The following is a 13996-nucleotide window of genomic DNA, read 5'->3' on the forward strand; positions in this document are numbered from 1 at the left end:
ACTGTAGTTAAACTACAGAAACTCATGGTCATAATAACCTTTTAAAAGAAAGTTAAATTTGATTCTGTATCTTCAATATGAGAAGACAGGCAAATAATATTATTTCAGAAAAGTTTTTATTAAAAGTGATTAAAAATAAAAGCATATAGGTTCTCATAAAGAGATAAACTTTTATTAATTAAGATTTGAATACTCAAAACAATTCCCTTCATCTCAAAATGATGATATCAACATGCTGCTGTGTTTTACTTCTTATTACCTCTTTATCAATAATGTAGTTTTTTTATATTTTAAACTATCAGTATGGAATGTGTTTTTAAATTAGGAATAAGAATATTAATTTGTTAAAGAAATCAGTAAACCCCAAAAGACAGGTTGGGGAATAGGGGATCTCATGTTTTACAAAGAGAGGGAGAAAGCACCAGTTTGTAATGATCCTAAGAAACTCTGTCTACTACTTTGCCACTATTGAACACTACAGCTCTAATTTGTTTATTCTGAAGCCAATTCATGTCCTCAGTTTAACTACTGCATCTACTCTGAATTAGATATGTATATATGTGTACATTTTGGTATGCATATCCAAATATAGGGTAAGCTTCAGAAGTTTTATCTCATGTAACAGATGTTTAACTCACAATTTTAAAAAATCCAAATGTTTTATCTCAAAAGCTCATGATCTATGTAGACTTTCAGAAAAGAAAGCTGCTCTATATCAAGCATTAAACCAAAGTCCAAATTTTAAAGAATATACAAACGAATTTGATATATGTAGTGCATGCTTAATTATATTTATGCTAGAATGAGATACAAATGACATGCACATATAACAAGAATGAGAAACATTTTGCACTAATATTCAATTGAGTTTATGTTCCAAAATTTGATTTTAAGCCACAAGTATGTGTTATTAATAGATGGCTATGTGGAACAAATACATTAGTTATGATCTGATCAGGATGAAAATGTGGCTAATACAGGTTGAACATTCCTAATCTGAAAATCTGAAATCTGATTTTTGAGAGCCAATAATAGTACAACAATTGGAAAATTCATACCTGACCCCCTATGATGAATCATAGTCAAAACACAGGTGCACCTAAGGTATTGTATAATGTTACCTTTGGGCTATGTGTATAAAGTATAAAGTATATAAGAAACAAAACTGAATTCTGTGTTCAGATTTGGTTCCCATTCCCAAGATATCTCATTATCAATATGTAAGTATTCCAAAATTTGAAAAAAAAAAAAAACCCAAATTGTGAAATTCTTCTAATCCCAAGCATTTAAAATAAGGGCTAGTTAATAGTCTATTTTCTTAGGAGTACTCATCATTATTGTATATCTCCTGAATTAACAGAACATAATTTACTCTAAACTTTTTTACAGAGTTGAACTTTAGAAAAAATTTTCTTCTGCTTACTATATAAGAACATGTTCTACCAATTATTTAATTCCCACCATTATTGTCTCAATTTTATTATCTTTCCATCAATATTTTACCTCTGGTCCTGGGGGGCCAGTGGGTCCCTCGGGTCCTGGGTCACCTGGTTGACCCTAAAAAAGGAAGGGGAGAATTTATATATATATATATATATGTATGTATGTATGTAAGCTTAATAAATGGTATTCGAAGAGGAAACAAGTATGTTACAAACAGCATTCAATATATTATGCCAAACAAAGTTTTAATGACTTTTTGGAGTCTTAATCTATAACCATCATCATTGTGAAATTTATTTAAATAAAATATATATGGATAATACATATTAACTCTTAACTATTAAATGTACAAATTAATGAGTTAAGTGCTCATATAAAGAGAAAAAAAAGTTTGTGTGTGTGTGTTTTCCAGAGCCAGGACAGTAAAGTTTGACTCAAAAGAGGTGGGGAATTCTAGATGAAGAACTGCTTTTTTTTTTTTTTTTATAAATAACTAGAGCCTTTGGACTCTTTCTGAAAATTCTTTTCTCCCCTTTAAGTGTCCTGATTTAATATTTAAGACTCAACTGGATTGAAATCTTTGTTGCTTAATCTCTCTAAACCTGACATTTTCATAGAGTCATTTTGAGGATTAAATGAGACAATATATGTAAAGTTATAAGGACAGTACCTGGCACAGAGAAAGTACAGGTACTTGTTAAATGTTAACCAAATTTACAATCATTCATCTTCCTTCTCATACCCTTGCCCCTCTTCTGGCTGATACTTGAAAGTCCTAGATGCTTGTGATCCTCTAATTAAAGTTTGAGGATTTGATTTCAGTATTTCAGAAGACATTCATATGTGAAATCAGGGATGGAAAGGAAGAAGAAGTGGGTACAAAAGCCTGAAACCAGAGAAGGCTGGCAATGCTCTCCAGAGATGAAAGTACTGAATAGAGAAGGTCAGTAGTCTAATGACACCCTTAGTCATGAAAGAAAAACTATTGAATTCATTACTTTTATCATATTAAATTTATATGTGAGCTTCAAATTTGATTTAAGTAGACCTCAGATCACATAAAACTTCAAGTTGCAATATAAGATTACAAATTTTTCAAGAACCAAAGCACAATTTCCTATATGTACTGAATTCATTCTTAGTGCTGAGTACCTGGATGTAAAAGAGGACACAACTGCGGCAGTCACATCCAGAGGCAGGTAATGAAATGTTATTCACAGGCTTATTTAAGTTTCCATTTCCAATTAAACAAAAACTGTGATCCATCAGAATCAGTACATAAGGGTGTCTTAAATTCTAAAAATGACAAATATCCCTCTCAGAGATGGGGTTCTCACTGGGGACCTCTAGTGGCAAAATTCAGCCACGACCCTAACTTCACAAGCATTCAGGAAAAATAGCCTAGCCTAGCCTAGCCTAGCCTAGCCATTGTTTCCAGAAAAGTTAAGTAACAACCAAATATTTAAAAACATAAATTTGGAATGATTTTATCCATTCTTCATAATAATTTTTCATTTTATAAAAATTCAGTTGCAAGTTTCTCATGAATGTCAATTTTCCTTCATAAAAACTGAGTTTTCAAGTAACTTAGAGAATGGAGCAACATTAAGTACATCTCTATAAATGACAAAGACTTCTGGTTTAAAAATGGAAAGGAAGTAATAATTGTCTTTTTTTCCCCTATATCTCAAGGAAAGAATATTTTCTAACATTTTCAGAGGGGTAGTTTTCTCTATTTTTTTTTTTTTTTTTTTTTTTTGAACACTTGAAGAACAAAGACTTTCCTACTCCAGAATGTACAAACCTCCCAGATCAGGAAATTCTTATATCTGGAAAATATTCTTTCATGTTATAACTTAGATCCATCTGAAAATAATATGTCACATCAAAATCTTTGATGAGAGAAAACCAAAAGTAGGACATATAAAATGTGAAAGACATCATATGACTTTAGAATTTTTCCATGATAATAAAAATGGTTTTAGTAGGTACTAACTTGTATAATTGGGTGTGGGAGTTTTTTCTTAATAACTGATTCTGTATAGGCAACTCTTCATCAAGTAGGAATCCCCTTCCTTAAGGAGGGAAGGTCTTCAGTTAAACATCTTTTGTATTAATACAAATGATAATGTGAGAGACCAAAGACAGGTTCATTTCACTAATATCAATCATGAGTCTCTACCCTATCTTGAGCTCAAAGTATATATTTTTCAAAGGTTCAACAAAACTAACAAAAATAGTCAATTATCTCCCCTACCAAAGTAATTCCGGCTACTAATTTTTTTCTTAGACTAGTACAGAAAGGTATAAAGTGAATAAGAAGTAAGTAAAACCCTTATTATCACCATCTCTTGCTCCTTGCCCTAAAAGAACTTCATTAGCGTTTTCTGTGATTTCTTTTTGGGAAAAAAATACTGAGGCAATGATGAAGGTTCTTATGGTTTGGATATGAGGTGTCCCCCAAAGCTCCTGTGTAATTGCAGGACTATTCAGGGGCGAGATAATTAGATAGTGAGAGCTATGACCTAATCAGTTCATCCAGTTTGAATGGACTGACTGGATGGTAACTGTAGGCAGGTGGGGTACGACTGGAGGAGGTGGGCCAAGCCCTGGAAGGATTCATTCAGGAAAACACCCTGGAAGAGTTCATCTTCCCTGTGGCCTTTTCTTCCTCTCTCTGCTTCCCGGTTGCCTTGGATGGAGTGGTGCTCCCCTACCATGTCCTTCCATCAAGATGTTCTGTCTCACCTAGGGCCAAGAGTGATGGACTTGACCAACCAAATCTCTGGGACTGAGCCAAAATAAAGTTCTCCTTCTTTAAGTTATTCTTTTTGGGTATTTTGGTCAGAGTGATGAAAAGCTGACTAACACAAAAGTAAAATAAGGTATTTTGCCTTTTTTCTTCAGTTTAGACTACAGGAATAGTAGTAGGCACTATTACAAAGAAACAGAAGTATTATAGAGTCACAGAGCTACAGGAATCTGAAACATGATGTATTCTAACATGAGAAATTGGATCTGTGCTGAATTAATGCTAAGATCATGGCAGGTCAAGTGTCAGAGTTGGAACTAGAATCCAAATCTCCATCTCTCAGCCTAGTGATTTTTTTTCCCTCCAACAAACATGTTATTAATACAAATTGAATCAAAAAGTAAGCACATTAAAATGATTTGCCTAATGTATGCATGATATTTAATTATCTGAAGAAATTAACTGCGAAGCACAAGAGAATATTGATATCAATTGTTGGCATCAGACTTAGATAATGTCTTACATAATTTTCTCTTATTATTATCAAGGGATTAGAAAGCCCTCATATTATGAAAATATGAAGATATAATATTTAGGGTCTTATTTTGCCAATCACTGTAGATATCAGAAGACTATTGTATGGTTTAGAATCATCCTTCAAAAACATAAGCTATTTGTTACCTAGCTTCATGACCTATTCTCATCCCCTATTTATGTACTTTGGAATTACTACAATTTGACTCTGGGACACAATTCTGGGATACATGAACAATTGGGTTGACTGCCATAAACCTGGGGTAAAAAACAAGTAAAAGCAAAGGTTTCCCACCAACATGCTGTCTGAAAAAGAGATCCATATATATATATACATGCTGTCACAAAGAATGGAGTGCTAAATTTCTGAATAGTGCTTCCTGCGGTGATAAATGAATAATCCTGAGATGACAGTGTGGAGTTAGAGGCAACACAATAAATTGCTCAGGAAAATTATATTTTTAAATGTATATTTTAATTCTATAGCTAATTCTTCTACTTAATATCACCTTCACCTTCATAGAGTTGTAATCATTATTTAAATCTGAAAACAATATTGAAATATTAAGCCCTAAAGTAGTATGGCACAGTGGTTTTTAAAAGCATGGGCTCTAACATTCTCCATAACCTAGGTCTTCCAGGTGGTCAGTGACTATCTACAGGACCCTGGGAAAGTTACTTAATACTCTGTGTCTCAATATCCTTAAGCTGTAAAATGGAAATAATGAGAGTAGCAACTTCACAAGATTGTTTATTAAATGAGATATATAATCCTTAGAATACTGCCTGAAACTTTGTAAACACTCAATAAATGTTAACTATAACAATTATCATTTTTAATATTCAGAGATATTTTTGCTTTATGCTTTAATTAGTTTAATTATTAAATAATTATAATCTTATAAATTTGGGCTTCATATTAACTACAACATGAGGTGTCTTTTCCTTTCAATTAGTTAATGTATGAAGGTTAGAAAAATGACAGGGAATTAAAATATTTGGGCCTACCACAATGTGATGTGTTGTTTTTTTTTTTTTTTTCAGAAAAATTTCCTTAATGCAACTGATTTAGAAAAATTATTTAAGGTGCTTTAAAATTTCTGGTTTAAAAGCCCATTGTTTTGTTTAAGTAGTCTATAATCTATCATTGGGAGCAATAACATAACCAAGATCTTTTGGGATCAAAGAAACTTAGCTTTGACATAGGATAGGGGAAGGCTGAAGAGTCTATGGAATATGAGCTGAAAACTTGAGGAATTAGTTATTTTATAAAACTGAACAAAGAAAATGTGAGACTGCTGAGCTTGTATCCTACTTCTTATGTTCTACCGACATGGTAAGTATTAACACTCATGTCATGGTGTACACTCTGCTAATCAGAACAAAGTAAAAGTTGAAACTTACTGAAGGTCCTGGCTTTCCTCTAATCCCTGGTGGTCCTGGCAGACCAACAGTCCCCTAAAAAAAGAGAACAGTAGAGGGAAAGGAAAGTTATTATATCACAAAATGCAAATATCTCTATTCATAGACTACAGAAACATTCGTGGGAAGATTCTAAACAAAATTGAGAAAAACAATTCCAAACAAGAATTTAAAACCATATTGATACCATATCCTAACAAAATAGACAATTAAAATAACCAGTACTCCTTTATTTTGAATTGTTTTTTATATTTACATAAAATTGGTGGTTTAAACCAGAAACAGTGGCACATGCCTGTAATCCCAGTGAATTGTGAGGCTGAGGCAGAAGGATCGTAAGTTTGAGCTTAGATTCAGCAACTAGTGAGACCCTGTCTCAAAATAAAAAATAAAAAGGGTTGGGGATGTAGTTCAGAGATAAAGCATCCCTGAGTTCAATCCCCAGTACCAAAACACAAAACAAATAAATAATTTAATGGTATAAGTTACCTTGTCTCCAGGATATCCTGGTTCTCCTGGTTCCCCTGCAATGCCTTGTTCACCCTAGATAGTACAATTTCATACAAAGTCATATAAAAATTATAAACATGGTAAAACTATAAGAAAGTGAGTACTAATTATAGAAGAATAATTTCTATACTTTTCCTACTTCTAAGAAAAATTAATATAATTAATGGTATAGATACTATGGATAAAAAATTTTGAGATATTTCACAAGATGACATGCATCTTGCAATATTTCTCCAAATATGTAACATCTTGTAGAAATATAAGTTCTGTTGACTTTGACTTAGTAAAAAAAGACAAATGTAGAAATATCACTATGGTAATGTTAATATTTAAATCACCTTATCACCTTTGATTCCAGGCAGCCCCTTATTCCCTGAAAGACCCTAAAAAAAGAAAAAGAAAAAAGAAAAAGGTGATATTTTTAGACATCATGAAGAGATTAAAGGGAAATATCCATTATGCAAATAGAACCATACCATTGGGCCAGGAATTCCAGAAGGTCCAATTGGTCCTACAGGACCAACACTGCCCTGAAAAGCAGTTAAAAAAAAAAAAAAAAAGTATCAGTAAGCATTCACTAGGATTAGAAAGAATGAGGTAAAACTGAATAATAAACTAATGAACCCGGAGCGGATCATCTCGCTAAGCTCCCACAGTGCTCTGCTCTTCTACAACCTCATAAACTCTCTATATTTCTAAATAATACCACTCTTTTAAACTTTTGTGCAATCCATCCTATTTCCTGAATTCTTTTCATACTTGGTCTGGCCCACAAAGATCCTTTTCTCCTTTGAACACCCTACTTCTTGTTCATGATGTTCATCTCGTAATATTTCTCCAAATAGGTAGCATCTAAGTAGAAATATTTAGTGTCATGCTCCCAGGAAGTAGTCAATAAATACTTCACTTACTTATTTTAGATTTTTAATTTACTCATTTCAGTAAACATTCATTGGGCTGTGCCAAACCCTGTGATGATTTGATTCGTGATTTGAAATTTGTAGAATGAGAAAATTTACCATACTTTTAGGGATAAATCAAGCAACAGAAAAAAAGTTCTGTTTTTCTGGGTTTATAGCATTTATTCATCATTTAATACTTATTGAGCATAATGTATGCCAAACATTGTAGTTAAAAAAAAAAAAAAGGATATAAAAGGTAGACTGTCTTTCACCAAGGTTCTCAATTTAAATGTTTCCTCAAAAATAGAACTACTACTATTGTCTCCACAAGATGGAGATCTAGAAAAACTCCTTCAACATGTCCTCTTAGAAAACAAAGGACAAATAGCAACAATAGGAGTATCTGAAGGAAAAATTTGAAAAAACTATGGGCATCCCTTGATGGTTTGAGATCAGACATAGTTTGTGTCACTGAGGTGTTTTTTTCCTTCTTTCTCTCATTACATCTCTGTCCTGTCTTACATATCATTCTTCACCCTGAAAGATCAAGCAGTTTTAAACCTTTCTTCCATGGTTTCCAAACGTTAAGAAATTTGTAAAGTTGTATTTGTAGCCAGGCATGATGGTATGTGCCTGTAGACTCAGCTACTCTGGAGGTTGAGACAAGAGGATTGCTTTTGCCTGAGTTTAAGACCCACCTGGGGAGCACATTGAATCCCCAATTTCAAAAAAACAAACCAAACAGTTTCATCTGTGAAATGCTTATAGTTTTGCCCTTTTAGTTAGAACTCACATTTCTCAGACAGCTGCCCAGGCCCTCTCTAACAGGCTTCTAACAACCCTTCCAGTCTCCCTTCTTTGCATTTGTCCTTCCTCCTCCCTGTACATCTCCCTCTCCTAGATCCTACTTTCTTGCCATCATGGACTGCTTTCCATTCTCTGAACATGCTTCCCTTATTATATGCATTGAGCCTTTGAAGATTTCAGAACTGGAAGGCCCTTGTGGCATCTTACTTAGAACACTGCACTATACATTTCTCCCCTATCTTCCTAATCTGTGCATTCTGTGAGAATATTTCATCCATTTTTTATTTCCCAGACTCAACATAATAACTGGTACATAGTAGTTTTGAAAGAAAATGTGGAATGAATACTGAATAATAAACTTAAAATGTAAAATTTAAAACAGCAATTTCTAGAGTTAGATCTCCAAACACAACAGAGCATTTATAATATTCTGCATTTATATAACACAAATTTCAGAATGGAAAATATGACATTTTTACTTTGGATGAGTCTTGATGTCTGAGAAATGTAACTAAGACAAATTACTTCTAACATGTCTAATCCTGAAATGTATGGGACTGTTAGAGGCAAAGGATAATTCTTTCCAACTTAATAAATATGCAATATTAATACATCATTGCTTGTAATTCCAAATTCTGTCAACAGGAAACAGTTATTCAAAGTTCATAGCTTTAAAACTTATGATAGTTCCAAAACACCTAATAAATATCTCTGTTTGGAAATTATACAGAAATAATCCATGTAGGTATGGAAAGAAATATCTTACAAAACAAGGAAAAAAGTCTTTACTATGTACTATTGTTTTTTCAAAGACAACATAAGGGGCTGGGGTTGTAGCTCAGTGGCAGACTGCTGGCCAAGCACATGTGAGACACTGGATTTCATCCTCAGCACCACGTAAAATTAAGTGAATAAAATAAAGGCTTTGTGTCATCTACAACTAAAAATATTTTTAAAAAGACAATAAGATATTTTAAATTTTATTTTAGTAAATGTATTACTCTTAACCTTGCATTTTCAAATGAATATACTTTGTATATACAACATTCTATTTTACTTTTCAGTGACTCTAACAGAAAAATCATAAAATAGTAAACACTGGGAGATATTAAAAAGTATAAAACACTCAGGAAAATAGAAGGTATATAAAAATTGAAGGGTAAGGTATAGAGGTGTCCAAGAAACAGCAAGCATTTTGTGGCATATTACAAGTTGTGTGGAAAATCTTTGTTGCAAAAATTTGTGGCCTTCAGAAAGGAATCCATTAAACCCTAAGAACAGTTTTCAGCTCATAAAGTGACCTGAAGGTTCCTCAGCATTCCCTACCTATCACACTCCTCTTCCATGGGAAGATGGAACAGATAGAGAAATACTTCCCAGCATTGGAGCAACCACTGGTTGATAAGCATTGATAAGCATTCACAGGAGTATGCTGAGGAAAGAACTGTGAGTTCCACACTGGGCTTTTCAGCTGTACCCACCATACTAACAGGCAATGATCACTGTCACTCCCGACTCCCCTATTTTCTAGGCTATCATCCCAATGCTCCTCTTTCCATTTCCCAAACATTCATATTTCCCCCATCTTCTGTGTGTTTGAACATAGCATTCTTCTGCCTGAAGAGTCCTTTTCCCTTTTCCACTTACTCCATTGATACACAGTCTTTAAGATACAGATAAAAAAATGTTTCCTACAAAGATGAAGCAGATTACTATCTTCTCAGTAGTTTTGCATTTAGTCAACTGTAGCAATAATCAGAATGTATGGATGCCGATGGGTTTTCTTTCTATGTTATTAGATTGTAATGTTGACAAAAAAAGTAAAAAGAATAATACTTTTAGACATAGTTCAGAATTTGATACATAAGTAGGTACTCACATTGTTTTGATCTAAAAAATTAATGAATATGAATGAAAGTAATATTATTTGCCTTATTTACATTAAAATTCTTTGAGAGGCAAATGAGCTATGTAAGTGAAACTACTTTGAAAAGTATGAAATTCTGCCTTTATCAGTGTAGATGAGATGAGGGTTACAAATATGATAGCTAGTATTTTTGGCTATTCCATTTTCTTTAGAATCTCCTTTTTCCATCTACTAAAGGGTGAGTGGAAAAGGAGAAAGGATAGAAAAGCCAGTTATTTTTCTGAGCACCTGTGCCAGGCATTGCACTAAAACTTGGAGCTGAAAGATGAGTAAGAGTTCATTTTTTTAAAAAAGGTATCTATATGAGATGAATGGATATGTTAATCTGTTCGCTGAGGTTACTGTTTTATAGTCCATATGTACCACGTTGTAAATCTCAAATATAGAAAATAAAATTTAAAAAACCCAAATAAAATAACAATAAAAAGGAGTTAAACAGAAAATTAGAATGTTTCAGGTAGACAAACATGTGCAAAGGCTTTGTAGTAGGAATGCTAATGAAAAGTGAACAAACTTTTCTTGTGCACAAAGAATATGTCCTCAAGATGCAGATAAGAGCCAATAAAACCCGGCCACATTAATTTTGGTCTTAATTCCTAAGAGTAATTACAGAAGATTTTAGCTAATCAACTTAATATTGATATATTAGTTGAGAATTATGAACCGCGTTTTTTAGACTAACTCCCTTCACCTACTTACTTTTTCTACCCACTGATATGGTCTGACTGCTGCCTACAGGCTTATTTCTATTCTGAGGAAACAAATAAGCAAACTGATCCATTCCACCTTTACTTAGAGCTTCTCATAAAAAGCTTTAAACACTTCCTAAGTTAGAGAATATACATTTTAAGGTAGAATAAATTTTAAGGAAGTGGTAAAGCACACCAGAATTTTGGACTATGGTCTTTGAGCGCCTGGCTTCAAATCTAGCCTAAATACTTATAAACTAACTGATTCTGGGTTGTTTGGAGAATTACATGACAACAATGTATGTGTGGTACTATTGCTAATTTTATAATTACTAGTACTATTAATGTTACCAACATGCAAGAGAAAGTTAAAATGTCAGACTCACGTAGGCTCCTTGATTCTAAATCCTACATGTATGTAATCCAAGTGGCAGGTTAAAAGTTGTTAGGCTGACTTTAATTTTACCCTGGTACCAATAACGAATCAAGCTATCACCTTGTGCTTTGGGGCAATTCAAGTCTGAGGAAAGAATATTAAACAAGTCAGAAGACCTGTGTCCAAATATGATCTAAAAATATTATGGCTATAATTTGTGGTATAAATTCTGGGGACTTAATTACCCACTTCGTAATCTAAAGCAAGCTCTAAATTTTTGAGAAAAATTTTACCTCTGCTACTGGTCACATCCCAGTTATAGATATAGATATAGATATATAGAGTTTGTTTTTAAGAAAATATGGTATATATACATAATGGAGTATTACTCAGCCATAAAAGAATGACTTTATGAAATTTGCTAGTAAATGGATGGATCTAGAAGCTATCATGCTAAGTGAAATAAGCCAATCCCTCAAAAAAACCAAAGATTGAATGTTTTCTCTGATATGTGGAAGCTAAACCACAATAATGGGGGGGGTGGGGATAGAAGTCCAGTGGAGTAGACAAAGGGGAATGAAGGGAAGGGAGAGAGGGATGGGAAAAGATAAGTCAGTGGAATGAATCTGACATAACTTTCCTATGTACATATATGAGTAGATCACAGTGAATTTCACCATCATGTACACCCTTGAGAAATTAATTAAAAAAAAAAAAAAAACCTGTGGGTAAATGGGCAGATCAGTAGAGGGAAGAGACCAGGAGGTGGAGGGAGGAAAGGGGAAAGAGAGGTACTGGGGATTGAATTAGAACAATATATATTCCCTGCTTTTACAATTATATCAAAATGGATTCTACTATCACGTATAACTAAAAAGAACCAATAAAATTTAGAAAAACAAACCTCACTATTATGAATAATACACTGATAAAAACATCAAAAAATTTTTACAAAGATTCTCTTTTCATTGGGCTACTTAAATTTCATAAACATGTATCAATCTGCCTTTATCTCGATTGAATGCTAAAACTTAGGCTATAAATTTATATAAAATAGCTGCATTTTATGTCCCTATCATGAATAATAAGCTTGCTGACAGAAATATATTTATGAAGCTGTACTGTAAGTAGCAGTTTGCTCACTCCAATGAATAAATCTAAAATTTATTTGGAAGCTACATATCTGGACTACAATGTTTTAACCTTCATGGAATTATTTCTGCTTAACTGTATTTGAAGAAAAACACTGTATAAAAACTGGCTAAGTGGAAAAATAGTTTCTTGTACTTTTTTGCACAGTAAATCAATTAGGTATTATAATGTTTAACAGCACTGGCGGAGTCTAGTTTCTATCTTTGTTCAGTGTGACTTTCCTAACCATTTCTTCAGTTTTATGCCACAAACTAAATCTATAATTATCAAGCATTTTTGATCATGTCAATCTCCAAATTGGATGGTATGGAAGATTATCTCAAAGGAAAAAAGTGGTTATTCTGTCTTACGTTTTTTAAGAGACTGAGTCCTGACTAAGATCTTTAATCTGACAGGTATAAATACATGAACATACACATCTATGGAAAAATGATTATTACTTTAGCATATCATAAAATATGATGAATGTTTTTATTTATACTACTGCTATAATTTTCAGATCTGGTTGAAAAATACATTTGGGTAAGGTTGATATCAATAGTGACATTAAAACTTATTTTCCTAAGTTTTTAAAAAGGATCTAACAACTATAAATTATTCAATAAATATTTCATAACAATGATAGTATTTAATAATACTCACTCTAAGCCCAGGAAACCCCGGAGGACCAATCCCACCTACAAGTCCCTATTGTAAAAGAAATATGTAAAATTAATTAAAAATGATTCCAAACAACTAACGGTATTTTCTGATGATGAAGGCAACACTTTCTAAGAAAGAATATATAAAATTTTATCTTCTATGTTTGCTTCTGAAATTCCTCTACTTGTGCATCTTCCTGAGAAGTATAAATCTGTGGTGGCAATGTATGTTCTTCAGAAGTGTCCTTGGCTACATGCTCTTGGATACTAGGTCTACCACCAAGCTTAGGCCACAGAACTATCTATGCCTTCTATGTACTTAATAAGAGAAGGAATATTGCCAAGAAGCCATGCTAAGGCATAACTAGCCTACATATTATATGAAAAGGAATGTGGTCAGCATATAGGGTTACAAGGAGATGGTTTAAAACTCTGTCACCTCTTTTGAAGACCTTATTTAAATTATCTAACTTCATTTTTATTATTTATAAAGCAGAAATGATAATTTGTTTTCATTGTTTGAAAGAACACAATATGTCAGTGTCATATCATTTTTATGTGCCCCAAGGTACAAGAATAATCATCCCCCTTGCATTTCAAATCATTTTGAAACAAAGGCATAATATGTAGAGGATTATGAAACAATAAACTAAAAATATACAATTTTATTCTTACATTTAAAGATTCATTTACATTTAAAATGAAGAAAAGATTTCAAAAAGAAAGCTTTAAATATTATGAATCCAACCTTAACCCTAATAGACTTCATGTATATGTAGTTGGCAAAAATTAAATAAGATGGTTTCATACTAGGTATGCAAACACACAAATGATATATTTT

The 13996-nt window shown here is 32.8% G+C and overlaps 1 protein-coding gene across 6 annotated transcripts in view; it reads right to left on the reverse strand.

The window, feature by feature from the left end:
• COL24A1 (collagen type XXIV alpha 1 chain) overlaps nucleotides 1–13996 on the reverse strand; it is a 375093-nt gene that overhangs the window by 236438 nt on the left and 124659 nt on the right. For all 6 annotated transcript variants that reach the window (XM_079139420.1, XM_079139419.1, XM_079139418.1 and 3 more), the window contains 6 exons: nucleotides 13157–13201; nucleotides 7138–7191; nucleotides 7000–7044; nucleotides 6641–6694; nucleotides 6134–6187; nucleotides 1504–1557 (listed from right to left, as the gene is read on the reverse strand). In XM_079139420.1, the coding sequence (XP_078995546.1) occupies nucleotides 1504–1557; nucleotides 6134–6187; nucleotides 6641–6694; nucleotides 7000–7044; nucleotides 7138–7191; nucleotides 13157–13201 (306 nt within the window). The remainder of the gene's footprint in view (nucleotides 1–1503; nucleotides 1558–6133; nucleotides 6188–6640; nucleotides 6695–6999; nucleotides 7045–7137; nucleotides 7192–13156; nucleotides 13202–13996) is intronic.

The sequence above is a fragment of the Sciurus vulgaris genome, assembly GCF_902686455.1.
Source record: "Sciurus vulgaris genome assembly, chromosome: 1".
Lineage (NCBI taxonomy): Eukaryota > Metazoa > Chordata > Mammalia > Rodentia > Sciuridae > Sciurus > Sciurus vulgaris.